Below are 14,686 nucleotides of genomic sequence, written 5' to 3'. Positions count from 1 at the left end.
TCTTTGAAAATCGTAAATAAATATAATAATTTGACTTTAACGACTGAATTTTTTTAAAAAAAACGGGATATTTATAAATAAATAAATAAAAAAAACGAAACTTTTAGAGAATCTGAGTTTTTGATAAAAAGGCTGAAATTCGAGAGACAAAAGCAAAAAGAATCTCATCCCTGTATAAAGGTCAACCAGTTTTATCCTAAGGAAATGATTTTTAGAGAAACTTCAGAGGGAGGAATGACGACTTCAATAATTTCGCTCCGCGGAAAATTAAATTCCTCATAAAATATTTTAACTTGTGCAAAAAAAAATTTCAGCGGAAATTAGCGGGAAAAATGGAAAAATCTGATAAAAAGCGGAAATCCGCGAATCCGGGAAGAATCTCATCCCTGCATTGTCAATATCTACTCTCCCCACAAAATGAAAGAGAATTTTTTTTTTTTTGAATGGGTTTAATTTTTAAAATACCTTAACAATAAAACATTTTTATTTGATTTTGAAAGAGAAAATTATATATATCAATAATGTAGTTCATTATAATTTTGTTGCATCATAATGTATTATCTATTCTATATTGCTTAGATATCAGAGATTGGTCAGATATTGCTTAGATATCAGATTTCTTCCATTGTAATTATAATATTTAAATTTTACGCTATAACATATTTTTTTTTTATCCTCATCATTAAGCTTTTAGCAATGATTAAATGTAAATTTAAACCAACCTATTTATTGCAAAAATAGAAAAATTTTTACATTTAAAAAGTTTATTTTAGGTTTAAAACTAAAAGAAAAATTAAAGAACAGAAGTCACTAATAAGTAAAGCCCAAAAACTCCGAAACTACAAGGCCATGAGCGTGGACACTGACAAACAACTCTGCCCCTAGATGGGGCATCAGAAAAATACTGTGGCCAGGTAAACTGACAGATACAACGGCAACACACCACGCCTCCCCCAATGAGTCCCCAACCTCGGGCCTACCCTAGCAACTGCAATGTTGCCACCAGAGCTAGGTCCCATCATCTGACCTCATCTCCTAAGATGCCTAATTTATTGTTTATTTATTACGTCACAATTTAGAGAAACATATAATTTTAGACAATTACTATTATTAAGAGCAGTGTTTCCCAAAGTGTGGTAAGCGTACCCGCAGGGGTACGGGAACAGTTTTGTGGGGGTACCCGTTCTTATTCGAAATATCTTGCAACAAACAAAAATTTCAAAAAATTTTATTTAAAAACAAAGCTAGTCATGAAAATTTACGGTTACATACTTTTCTATTGGCTATTTTTTGCTGAGTTAACAGTTAATAATGAGTGGTGTCAAGAGCCAGTTGTGATTTTTAACTTTTGCGCAATTTTTTATAGTAAAAAATACATTCATTTTTTTAGTGGTACACAGTGTTACGAAAAATTTAGAAAGGGTACACTAAAGTCATAAGTTTGGGAAACACTGATTTAAAGAAATAGATAATTTCAGACATTGTGTAACTATTGTAGAACATTGACTATTCACATTTAAGATCCATGGGAGCTGAATGCCAAAAACAATGTCAAAACAGAAGAAGCGTTGCTAAACATTACATATTATGAAGACATATCAAGATAAACAAATACATTGGATGAGATAAAATAGGAAAAACACTAATATGATAAAGAATGGGAAGTCAGAAAAATTACATACATGGATTAAAATTTGAACACGATTTTCATTTAAAAAATTGTTAATAACAACTATATATGATTTTTAATAACAGTTGCCAAAAATGATTACATTTAAAATTTGTAGTGATTATGCATATGCACATAAGTTTGATATTAAATAACAGTAGACTATAATCAGGATATGACATTTTGTTCATATAGTTGCATTAAATTAAATATGGCTTGCTAGTAGATATATACAAGATTATTAAGGTATTATGTATACATTTTATAAAAACTTGATATAATGTAATAATAATAATCGTAATAAGTTCTTCCACAGCATGATCCGAAACTTTGCTTAGGCTTATAATTATAATCATGAATACTTAACATGAATTATTAATTGTCATAATTACATTCAATCATGACTTACACAGGCTCAAGTTAATCAAGCATTTTAAATATGCACATAAATACAATGCATCTATTGATCTTTGAACATTAATGCATGAGGTCAAAATTATATGTAATTGGAGGTTTTCATATTTGCAGATGGTGATAGATATTATTAGATAAGTTCTCATTAATTATATTACAAGTCAAACAGTTCATTTAATGTTTTTTCTAAGAACCCAATATTGATTATTATTAAAGTAAAAACATGAAATAGATATATTAAACTGTTAATTGGAAATTACTATGATATTAATGTATAGTGCAGAAGTAATGCTTTAAAAATAAATTTAAGGAAAAACATTTTCTCATTTATTTTAACATGCTTGAACTTTATGTTAATCAATATGTTTACTAACATATTACAATATTAAATAAAAAAATGGAGAATGAAAAAATTTTAAATCAATTTAAAATAGGCTTTTTTTTAATTAAAAAAAATGATTTTTAAACTATTACAATGACATGTAGTTGATACACGTTTGTCTATACCAATAACAGAAATTTTTTAAAAAAATAATAAAGTATAAAATTCCGAAAGTCATTTAACTCCCATTTATACTTTTGATTCCAGCAAACATAATAGATCTTTAATGAGATAAAAAAAAAATCCACTAATTTTTCTCTTCTTAACTCACTTAAAACATTTACAATAAAAACATTTACTTAAAATAAAGGCTTTTTTAAAAAGTAAAAAGAATGAGTTGGAAAAAATCAACAGAATTAGATAAAGTAAATAAATTATTAACGAAAAGATAAAATATGTTTCATAGCTAAATGAAAAAAAAAATAGCTTGTAATTTCAAGATTGTTAAAAAATTAAGCTTTCATAGTAAAGATTTTCTGCTTTAAATATCAATTAAATTTTTCAACCTGTATCTCCTTCACCATTTTCTCCAAAACAGCTAACTTCTTGGTTACTTGATAAAGGTGAATGAAAATGGTGACTGTGGAGATTTTTTTTAGTTTGTAAGTGTTCCAATCTTATAGTCATTCCACATGGTATAGGTTCCCTAGATAAAAATGAAAAGATAATACATTTAATTTAAATAAAACAATTTAAAAAAATGTTTTATAAATATCATACAGAGTCAACGATTTTATCAAATGAATAGAATCAACTATTTAAATCACTATTTTAATCAAGAGATTGAGTAATTGATTCTTTTTAAAGTAATAAAATAATTTTAAAGTTTTTATACAAATATTATTATATATATTGACAAATAGAATTTAAGAAAAACACTTTTAATTTAAGCAAAACAATTAGATTTTTTTAAAGAAAAAAAAAACAAATATTATTTTATAAAAATCATACAGTGTCGATGATTTGCATCAAATGAGAAGAATCAACTATTTAAATCAAGATTTTAATCAAGAGATTGATTCTTTTTAGAATAATAAAATAATTTTGAAGCTTTTATAGAACTATTATCATACATATTGATAAATAGAAAATAAATATGTAACATTTTTTCACATCTATGCATAGGTATGCAGATGATCTTTTGCTTCTTTTTTATTTATAAAAAAATATAGCAATAGTAAAAGTTCGATTTGTATATTTTTTTTATTGGCAGTGTGTATGAAAACAATGTCATATTTTTTAAAAAATTTAAAGTAATTAATTATATTAGATATTTTTCAGTTTTACGTCAAGTCATTAATAACATCAAATACATTTCAGTGTGAAATTGATACGTTAACTGATTACAGAAAGGACAAAAAAAAAAACAAAAAAAAAATAGTTCAATAGAAAATCTCTAAAAACCTTAACACTAGGTTTTTCCAGTTTTCATGTAACACAAATATTTAATTTGTGGATGCTAGTTTGCTCCACAACTTGAGTTGAGAATTATTTGGGCTTGAATTTGCCTTTAAAATTGCCAAATAAGAAGGTGAACTTCACTGTTTCGAATTTTTTTCTAGTATATTTGTTCATTGATATTAGCAATACAGAAAAACTCAAATATTTCAATACAGGGTTGCCACAAAAAAAAATGAACAAAATAGTTGCTTTTAGTAGCCTAAAGTATGAAAATAGTTGCCTAAATAAGAACAGAAATTCAGCAAAAATAAGACTGAAATTTTATTAAATGACTTAATTGTCATATACCATGATACATTTAGTCAAGTTGGTGGCAAATACGATAATTTTTATGTAAACGATAGTGTTCTAGCACTAAATTTTTATATAAAAAAATTAGTATATTTGCAGAAAATTAAATACTTTTAGTTACTAGACTTCATTCAAAAAATACTTTTTCATTAAAAAAAAAACACACTTTTTCTAAGAAATTTTTCCTTTCATATCAATAATTGATTTAGCAAATATATATATATATATATATATATATATATATTGTGAAAAGTGATTACTCAAATTCAAAATTCATGTATCGTATTAAAAATTGAGATTTTTAAAATCACGCAGAATTTCTGAGCAATAAGCGTTCAAAAGGCAATCGAGAAATGAAATAGACTTAGAATCTATGCAAATTGAACGCATTAAAAAGTGATGACTCAAATTTGCAATCTAAAACTTTTTATTCTTTGATGTTTTAATTATTTATTTAATTTTTTTAAATTTTATTATATTTATTTTACATTTCCTAAGAAAAGAAATTCAGTGTCTTCAGAAGATTTCGCAAGCTGCAGGTTTTTAATCCAATTATGCTAAAAAAAAACATTGCTAGGAGTACAGAAAAGTCTCCTAATAGTCTCCTTTTCCTGAAAATAGTTGCTTTTTTAGTCTTTTCAGGCAAAAAAAAGTTGCCATAGTCGCCTCATGCTGAAAATAGTTGCAAATAGCTGCATTTTAGTCGCCTGTGGCAACCCTGCAATACAGTAAAATACACAATTTATGACGAGCACTGAATGAGGATTAAAGAAGTGTGACAAGTACTTTTTCTGTAGAAACCATAACGCGGACAAAAATTATCTCCAGTCATATGGAATGAAGATTAGTCACATTCCCATTGCACAAAATTCATGTGTTTTTGCATACTTCTTGTCTACATAATTAAACTTGAGGCTTATTAGCTTAATACAATTACTTCGGAAAGATGTGTTTGCGTCTTCGGAAAGAACTTTTCAAAGTTGTACCTTGGCAACCCTAACCTCGAGGCAAATTAAACCTAATAATTTGTAGTATAATTTTAAGTTGCTAAGCTAAATTAATACTATTTGGATACTTCAAAAGTCATAGATTTTAATTTTCAAAACAATTTAAATACAACAATAAAATTTACAATTGATACAAAAATATTCATCGACTTACCCACGTTTACATGTTTTTCCACTTTTTCCTTTGACTACCCAATGACTATTCACATCATCTGTGTCAGTAATAGCAGTAACAGACTACATAAATTAAATCATTATTATTATTAAAATAAACTGTACAAATATAATCACAACATAGAGAAAGTAAATGAAATGAAAAAGTATTACATAGAATTTCCTATACTTAAATAATGTTAAGTTTACAGAAGGCAAACATGCAATTTTAAAACTGAAGATAAATTTTTTAAACTTTATACATGGAACAGAAACTAACTGTTTAGAGACCTTTTGCAAAATTTCTCACATTTATAGTAGATTTCACTTTATGTAGTACTAAACCAACATTAGCGATTCTTATCAGTTCAATTTAGAAGATCAGCGAAGGATATATTACATAGTTATAATAATTAAAGGGACCAGATGATTTATACATATTGATCTACCAGGGTTATTTCCGTATCCTGATCCGTTGCGCCAACGACAATCGGCAAATAGATTTTAAACTTGCAAATATTTAAAAAAAAAAAAAAAAAAAATGTAGATGCTTGCCCTGGGGGTATATATGAGTTATACCTTTAGAAATGGCCCCTTTCTGTGATGTTTTTTTTTTAATTTCTCGCGGGCCATTGCCCGGAAGTTTCCAAAACTTGGTGATGATTCTGCCACAAATCACAATACGGAAATCTAGACATGGCGATTTCCGGTCATCGGGTTGCAGGAAATTGGAAGGAAAAAAAATCGGTACCTTTCCAATTTACTGGTGCAAGTAATTACCGCTATTTTATCCATTTATTATTTATTAACAAAAGACGTCACTTAAATCAAAATAGTCGAATTTACTTCAACTTAGTAACTTTGCAATGGCGACTTGGTGAAATGAAAAAGTAGCAAAAAATCTAAGAACGAGACCAACTCGAAGGGTATAATAACTCGTAGCCACCCTCCGACCCTTACGTTCCTTTCATTTTTTTTTTAAAATAACAAGTTTGAAATCCATTTGGTGACATGGGTCAAACATATTGATCAAGGGGTCAAACATATTGATAAGGTAAAAAAAATCACCTGTTGACCACTGCCAGAGCCGTACTTAACTTCATGAGAGTGAAGCCGGACTTTCAGTTGATTGTTTATTAATTTTATGACCGATCCACAAGTAACATGAGGATATAAATCTGAAAAAAATAAAACAATGTTTACACAAACAATAAAGCAATTCATAAACTCAATCAAAAAGTACTTAGGTATCGTAATATTACCTGAAAACGCAGAAGGTAAAAAGAAAACATTTATTAAAATAGTGACTGAATAGCTTAAAAGTCTATTTAAATACATGGCTCCGGATTATAGATCACAAATAAAAGCAAAAATATCTATTTTCAGAATAAACATAACATTTCGTCAAACTATTATTAAATTTAATGTAACTTTTGTTTCTCACTTCTAGCAGAAGCTTGTTTTTAACTTTAAAATGTGTGATGAATCATCTTTTCGGCATATTGCCACCAATTATATTCATAAAATTCTAATTGTATTCGTCCAGGTTAGCAGTTAAAAGCCTATTTTTACTAAAGCATCCACACAATTTTTCGGTGAGAGGCATTGGCGATCGAAAGGGCTACAGATGACTCAGAGAAGAGCCGAATTTCGCATATTTTCAGAAGAAAGTACGTTCTGCACCAAACATAGTTCTAAAAAAAAGCGCTGTTGAAATTTTAGAGAATATTTTTGACAGTTAAATAGGAGAAATATTATGGAAATGGAGGGTCAAGACAAGTCACTCCAAAATAGTTCCAAAAAACGACGCACTATTACTTGTCTTCCACATATGGCGCTAACAGTAGGAGTAGTCTGAGTTTTCGGGACATTTTTCTATTCTTAACATGGCAATCAAAGAGTCGCACTCGTCACCTATTTTCATCATTTAAATAGAAAGTAAATAATATTGGAGATGAATATTCTAAAATGTATACAACAAATAGTGTGATTTTCTAAAAATACAATATAAAGATTTTTTTTTTTTTAGGCGATGAAAGAAATTTAAAGTTAATTAAAATCAAGCCCCACAAACATAGAGATTAGGAATTTAATCACAGAGGTTACGTGAGAGCATTTTGTTCGCATTATCTTTAAAACATTTTAAACTTATTGATCAAGTACTAAACAGTTATTTTAAATTTATATATATATTTATTTCGAATGTATTAAACTATATATTTGAATCTATACATTTAATTAAAATTCTGATAATTAAAATATTATAAAAATCTATTTAAAGTAAACATTTTTATAAATCAGTACCTGATACATTTCAACTTTGCATTAACAACTGTGGCTTTTCTTTTAATCTAATGAAAATAAAAGCAAATTATATTCTACTTTTTTTTTCGTTACCTATAATATAGAAGTAAAAAATTAATAAAATTCATAAATTTAAAGTCTCGCAGTGGACTGATCGATAAGACACGGTTCCCAGCAGATCACCGAAGTCAAGCATCACTGGCTGTGGTCAGTGTGCGGGTGGGTGACTACTTGGATCAGTCTCCGTAGGGAACGAGGGTGTGCGGTATTGGTCCTCGTTAAACTGTGCTACCGTAAAGTGCTCGACTTCGCTCGCAGGTCGTCGGGCTACCGAAGCGGGGGTGCCATCCCCTCCGCAGAGGAACAAAATTGTGATGGCATGTCTTCGGATCATCCTCCGGGATGTTTCCCAGACCGTCGCCAATAGCCCATTGTGCAGCTCTAGTGCGACGTAAAATTAACAATAACAATAAATTAAAAATTTTTTTCAATTTTGGCAAAAATTTGTTCTAATCTATTGAAGAAAAATATAACTTTCCAAATTTAAAATGACTAAGAGTTTTAAATATTTATCAATTCGTAATAATTATCAAACGTTCAATTTAAGTAAAAAATAGAATTATTGAAATTGTATTAAGTTCCTTACATTGAAAATTATGTTGATTTCATGAATAAATAACGTTTATATAAATTGATATCAAACTAAAAATTATTTTTACTAGCAAACATATATGTATGAAGTAAATCTTTATATTTATATCATATATACAAAATATCAAATGTGTAAAATCTAAAATATTTTAAAATTTATTTATTATTCTAAATTGGAACAAAATTTTATTATAATGAAAGAAAAGTCTTTCTCTTTCTCTATACTTCGGGAAAATATATAATATTTCGGGAAAGTATATAATAGGAAGTATTAGAAAGATTTAAATTAGTAAATTAGAGACTTTTTAAAATTTCACTGTAACTACTTAGCCATAATGAAGGAATTTAATTATTTTAAATTACCAAAAAACTGTCTTAATTACAAAAAAAATCCTCTTCCATCGATATACGTATAAATCTCAAAAAAGAAGAGACATTAAAATACTAGTCTCATTAAAAGCTAGTTTTCTGTATCATATTTTTTTCAAACTCACTTTATATAATAGTAACTAGAGGAAGGCACCACTAAGAAAATGGGTAGAGCATGAACTTGATCCCCGCCGGCCGAATACTCCCCGTGTAGTAAATGGTGACTGGTGCACGTTAAATCTGTCAGGGCACAAAGGCCTCCATGCAGTCCTCTGGGGTACTGATGGAGAGTGGTCGTTCTTTGGTTCAGGTCAATGAATAAATGGCTGCATGAATGGGTCCACCTGAAATCATATTCTTGGCCATACATGGCGTCACTGAAAAAACCAAAAACGCACCCTCTGCATTAAATTCGCTTGGTTTCGTCAAACGGGTTTGCTGATATTGGCAAGTGACATTAGAAACAACAGCAACAACATAACTAGGAACACACTCAACACAGTGAGAACAGGTCGAGCCAAATGGCCTTTAAATACTCCAGATACAGTAGTCCGGAAATATGAGCGCTAAAGAGCCTGCAACCTTAAAGAGAATGCCATCCTTAAATAAGTATTTAAATAGGAAAAAAAAGAACTTTTAACCGTTACTTCAATAGCACCCGGCTTCATCTGATCAAGTAGGAGAAAATCTGGTTTTAGAATATTTCCATAGGGTAGAACATAATTTTTTTAACGTTTAAAGTTATTTATTTTTTAGAACTAACTAAAGGATTAAATTATCATTCAAATAAAAATTTAATCAGTATTAGCTACGTGGGGGAAAAAGAGAAGACATAAGGAGTAGGTTATGTCCAACTTTTTCCAATGAAATTTTGGTCTGCACTTTATTAATATGTTCTAAGAATAAATCTTTTGTTGTAGAAAAATGTGTAGGAAATTTAGATACATTTAGATAAGAGAATTCATGAAAGAAATTCACGCTCCCATGAGATTCGTGCTTTTATAATTACCGCTCAATGTTATTACAATGCTCGAAGAAAATCTCAAACTCTATTCATGGATTTCAATTCAAATTCGAAGACAATTTCAAACTCTATTATGGGATTTTATTAATATACAGTCCCACAGTGGACTGAACGTAAAGACACGGTTCCCAGCAGATCACCGAAGTCAAGCATCACTGGCTGCTGTCAGTGTGCTGGTGGGTGTACACGTTGATCAGTCTGCGAAGGGTCCGAGGGTGTGCGGTATTGGCCCTCGTTAAAGTGTTCTACCGTAGAGTACTTGACTTTGCGCGCAGGTCATCAGGCTACCAAAACAGAGGAGCGATCCAATCTACAGAGGATCAAATTGGTTGGTCAATACGAATCCACATCCGGCTTACACCAACCACAATGCTGACGGTAAATATCCTCAGTGGGAGATGGATCACGGGTTAGAGTCCTTTTTCCGTCAGGCTAACCGTGGGAGGTTCTCGTGGTATTCCTCAACATGTAACGCAAATGCGGGTTAGTTTCATCAAAAAGTCTTCCATGAAGAAAAATTTCTCCCAACACTTGATACAAAAGTTTCCTTGTTTTCTTGATTGAGATCAAATTACAAGACTACGGAGTTTAACATTAGTAGCCGGAAATCCAATAAAACTGGGTCGGCTGTCAACTACGGTTATAAAACAAAAACGCTGTCCTAAATCATCCTCTATATGAATATGGTTTAAAAATTTTAGTTTCTGTTAAATTTTATTTTGCTTGAGTCTTAACATTTTGGAATCTTAATTCTTCAGAAAACCCTAAATTAATTCAGTTTCATATGGAATACTGTAATAGTAAAAATAATTTCTTTACTTCGTACTAGAGTTGTACTATAGGAAATTGGCAACGGTCTGGTCTGAGGATGATTCGAAGAGAAGCTGTCACAATTTTGATCTTATGCAGAAGGGAAGACTTCCCCGCATGGGTACCACAACGACCAGCGATCGAAGTCGAGCACTTTGCGGTAGAACAGTTTAATGAGAATCGATACCGTGGCCCCTCGGTCCCTTCATAGGCTGATAAAAGTGGTCACCCACCGGTTCATCGACCACTATAGGTGATGCTTGACTTCGGCTGATGCACCAGGAATCGTGTCTTACGATTAATAAATACACTCTGGGATATGTAAAACAGTGCCCCCCAACCTTATAATCGCAGTGGACCGATCTACTTTTGATTATTTTACTGCGGCCGGCTGCGAGGAGGCGTTCATTATTTTCACTTTAGATGGTTTTCATTTAATAATTTCAAATTTAACTGCATTTAAACATTATTTTGAAACAAAATACAGGTCCCGCAGTGGGTAGATTGTAAAGACACGGTTCCCAGTAGAACACCGAAGTGAAGCATTACTGACTGTGGTCAGTAAGCGGGTGGGTGACCACTTTGATCAGCCTGCGTAAGGACTGAGGGTGCACGGTATCGGTTCTCGTTAAACGGTTCTATCGTAAAGTGCACGACTTCCCGGGCTGACCATCGGGCTACCAAAGTAGGGGAGCCATCCCCTCTGCAGAGGATCAAAATTGCGATGGCATGTCTTCGGATCATCCTCAGGGATGTCTCCCAGACCGTCGCCAATAGCCCATCGTGCAGCTCTAGTGCGACGTAAATAAAGTACCTACCTATCTACAAAACAAAATACAGTTACTACGCTCTACCGGTACGGCTTTATGTAACGTATGTTGGTTTTAAGTTTAATTCAGATAAAATTTTATCTCAGCTCTTACTTAACCTCTCGTCCATAGAGAAAAAAACAGTAAATAAGATGGATATAATTTAATGTTCCTTGGGCGGTCCGGCATCATTTGACCCACGGACCGGCACCGGTCAGCGTCTAAGGGGTTTTGAACACTGGTGGAAGAGTTTTTAACAAAAATGTACCGTGGAATGTTCTTACAATTATACATATCCATTTGTCGTTTAAATAAATAATCACAAACATTCTCTCGAATTACAAATCAAGCGTTTCCTCTCTAACTACAGAAAATAACAGATTACAAACGAGCCGAAATTTATCTACGCGCAATTTGTTTATCATACAAAGAAAACAAAAGTGAATATGATTTGCCATCATTCGCTTACGTATAAAGGCGATTTGTTGACTATTTATCTCCCATTTGCACGAAGTATCGGCAAGGTCGAAAATACATGAAAAGGTTTAATGGTCTTTTTACGAAAAAGGACAAAAATGGCGACGCTCGCTTGACTTGTCCAATGGAGGTAACCTTTAAATTTAAGCCGACCTTGAATATGATCCACAACCTATCCTCTTTTTACTGTTTTTTGCCACAGAGGAAATTTATGACACTCTAAAAAGACATAATATGGAAGAGTGGTGCTGCAACACATATGACAATGCAAGGTTTCTGGGAAACAAAGGAAGAAAAAAATTTTAGAATATAAGAACAGTACATTTTTATGAGAATGTTGCTCATATTTGAAATAAATTTTTATAAATAGTTTATTTTTAAGGCCATGAAGCTTTCTGCTAGCTTGCAATACCTAAGAAAATGCATTTAAAAAAATAATTTAAGAATATTTGTCTGACAAAGAAAGATATTCAGATTCCAAATTATTCGACGCGCTGTAAGATTCTATGTTAAATCTTAATTATGAGGTGATACTATACGGCTGATAATTAAGATTTAGGAACATTTGTCTGACAAAGAAAGATATTCATGTTCCAAATTATTCGACGCACTGAAAAGATTCTATGTTAAATCTTAATTATCAGGTGATACCATACAGCTTAATTATCAGGTGATATTATACAGCTGATAATTAAGATTTAGGAACATTTGTCTGACAAAGAAAGATATTCATGTTCCAAATTATTCGACGCACTGAAAAGATTCTATGTTAAATCTTAATTATCAGGTGATACCATNAGAAGATCACGGCAATGCCAACCTGTTCCGCTTTGTTGGTGAGAGTATTCAGGTAGTACCAATATTTAACATTCTAATATAATATCCTTGAATTTCGATCCTCGCCGGTCGAAGACTCCCCGTGTAGTAAATGGTGACTAATGCACGTTATTTCTGTAGAGTCACAAAGCCCACCATGCTCCTATAACAAATCATAACTCTGGGGGTGCTGATCCAGGGGTTTCCTTGTCTTCTGGGTTGATTCAAAATTACAAGGCTATAGAGTTGATCATTAGTAGTCGTAAAAACAAAACCTGGGTCGCCTGTTCAATAACAGATATAAAATAATATTAAAAAAATTGATACGTTTCTCAGAGGATAGAGAGTTTGCTTTCCAATGAGAAGAACCGGGTTCGAATCCCACTCAATGGCTGGTCGTTACGAATTTCGCATCCGGTTTCCACCAATCAGTGCTGCCGCAAAATATCCTCAATGGTAAACGAATCATGGGTAAAAGTCTTCTTGCCATCACGCCAATCCGATTGAATCGTGGGAAGTTTTCCTCTCCTTGTAACGCAAACGTGGGTTACTTCCTTCAAATCGCCCTCCTCGAAGGCTATTTTTTCCCATTACTTGATCCACGAGTTCCTTGTTTTCAGGATTGGATTCAAAAATCGAAGGTTACGGAAATGAATATAAGTAGTCGCAAGCCAAAAATTGTATCTACCGCTCAAAAAGTGTTATAAATCATGCACAGTGAGCAGTGGTGCATCACTAAATATAGAAATCGCCTTCCAATGAGGTGAACTGGATTTCAATCACGGCGATGACTGATTGATACGAATTCCGCTCCCGGCTCGCACCAACCACAGTGCTGACGAAAATATTCTCAGTGGTAAACGGATCACGGTTAGGGAACCCCAGTCATCAGACTAACCCTGGGAGGATTCCGTGTTGTTTCTCACCATGTAACGCAAATGCGAAATAGTTCCATCAAAAAGTCCTCCACGAATTCAAATTTCTCCCAACGCTTGAACCAAGAGTTCCCTTATCTTCTTGACGGGGCTCAAAATTACAAGGCTAGGAAGTTAAACATCATTAATAGTCGTAAACCCAGAAATTCGATCGGTGGTTGAAAGGCGGTTAACCCGTTTTGTCCCGATTTTAGAAATTGAAATAATACAAAAAGTGGTTTTATGGAAAAAGTGGTATAGTATATTATCGAAATTAAGTTGTTTTTCTACTGCTAAGGCATTCAAAAAGTCTTTGATAGATCAAAAAGTACTTGATCCCTAGAATTCCATATCTAATCAGAAATAACTAAATCATTGTGGTATCTGAGAATCCTTTAATTCACCTAGATAAATGAAAACATTGAAAAAAGTTTCCCACCACAATGTATGTCTTTGAAAAAAGGAACTGTTCTAGATATATGACGATGGGCGTTAGCGGATAAACAAAATATTTACATTGCGAAATTTTTTTTCACGAGCAACGAACAACTCGAATTACGCACTTCAGCATTTATGTTAACTTTTATTCGAAATGCTGGTATTCACCAATTATTTTTATAATTAGTAAATACGTTGATAAATTGATGTCTCAAGAATTATTAACTTTAGTTCATAGTAAGAACAAAAAATAATAAAAAGTCAAATATATTTCATATAGTGGTAGCTATCTTAATTTTAAATATTATAATCATATGTTTTTGAAACTATGAAAAATGAACAACGGAATAATAACGACCAGCAACTATGATTTGTAATGAAGGTTTTTCCGACACTCAAAATTTGACTGTTGACCTTTAGTTAAGTAAACTTGATTTAAAGCGAGTCTAAATTCTAGACGGTCAGATCATTTGTGGAAGTAAAAAAATTTCTTTTCATGGAATATACGTTATTGTTGTCGTGAAACATTTCTAATTATTAGAATTAAAAGAATAATGAATAATTTATTGTGTGCTTATACAATTGAGAAAAAAAATTTTATTAATAATTTTTCTTTTTCTCTTAACAAAATATTGTTTTCTTTCCGATTTCATCTTATTTTCAGGTTCTATGGACGAATACTATATATATATATATA

At 31.5% G+C, this 14,686-nt stretch overlaps 1 protein-coding gene across 1 annotated transcript in view; it reads right to left on the bottom strand.

The window, feature by feature from the left end:
* The window catches only part of LOC107437960 (stromal cell-derived factor 2), a 10,187-nt gene extending 3,310 nt beyond the window's left edge, over positions 1-6,877 (bottom strand). The window contains exons 1-4 of the mRNA XM_016050111.3: positions 6,640-6,877; positions 6,446-6,555; positions 5,379-5,461; positions 2,972-3,111 (exon numbers count right to left, since the gene is read on the bottom strand). Of these exons, the coding sequence (XP_015905597.1) occupies positions 2,972-3,111; positions 5,379-5,461; positions 6,446-6,555; positions 6,640-6,715 (409 nt within the window). The 5' untranslated portion in view covers positions 6,716-6,877. The remainder of the gene's footprint in view (positions 1-2,971; positions 3,112-5,378; positions 5,462-6,445; positions 6,556-6,639) is intronic.
* Positions 6,878-14,686: the final 7,809 nt, after the last annotated feature.

The sequence above is a fragment of the Parasteatoda tepidariorum genome, chromosome 9 (assembly GCF_043381705.1).
Source record: "Parasteatoda tepidariorum isolate YZ-2023 chromosome 9, CAS_Ptep_4.0, whole genome shotgun sequence".
Lineage (NCBI taxonomy): Eukaryota > Metazoa > Arthropoda > Arachnida > Araneae > Theridiidae > Parasteatoda > Parasteatoda tepidariorum.
The sequence above is the reverse complement of the archived record's forward strand: the minus strand, read 5'-3'. Positions and strand labels throughout refer to the sequence as shown.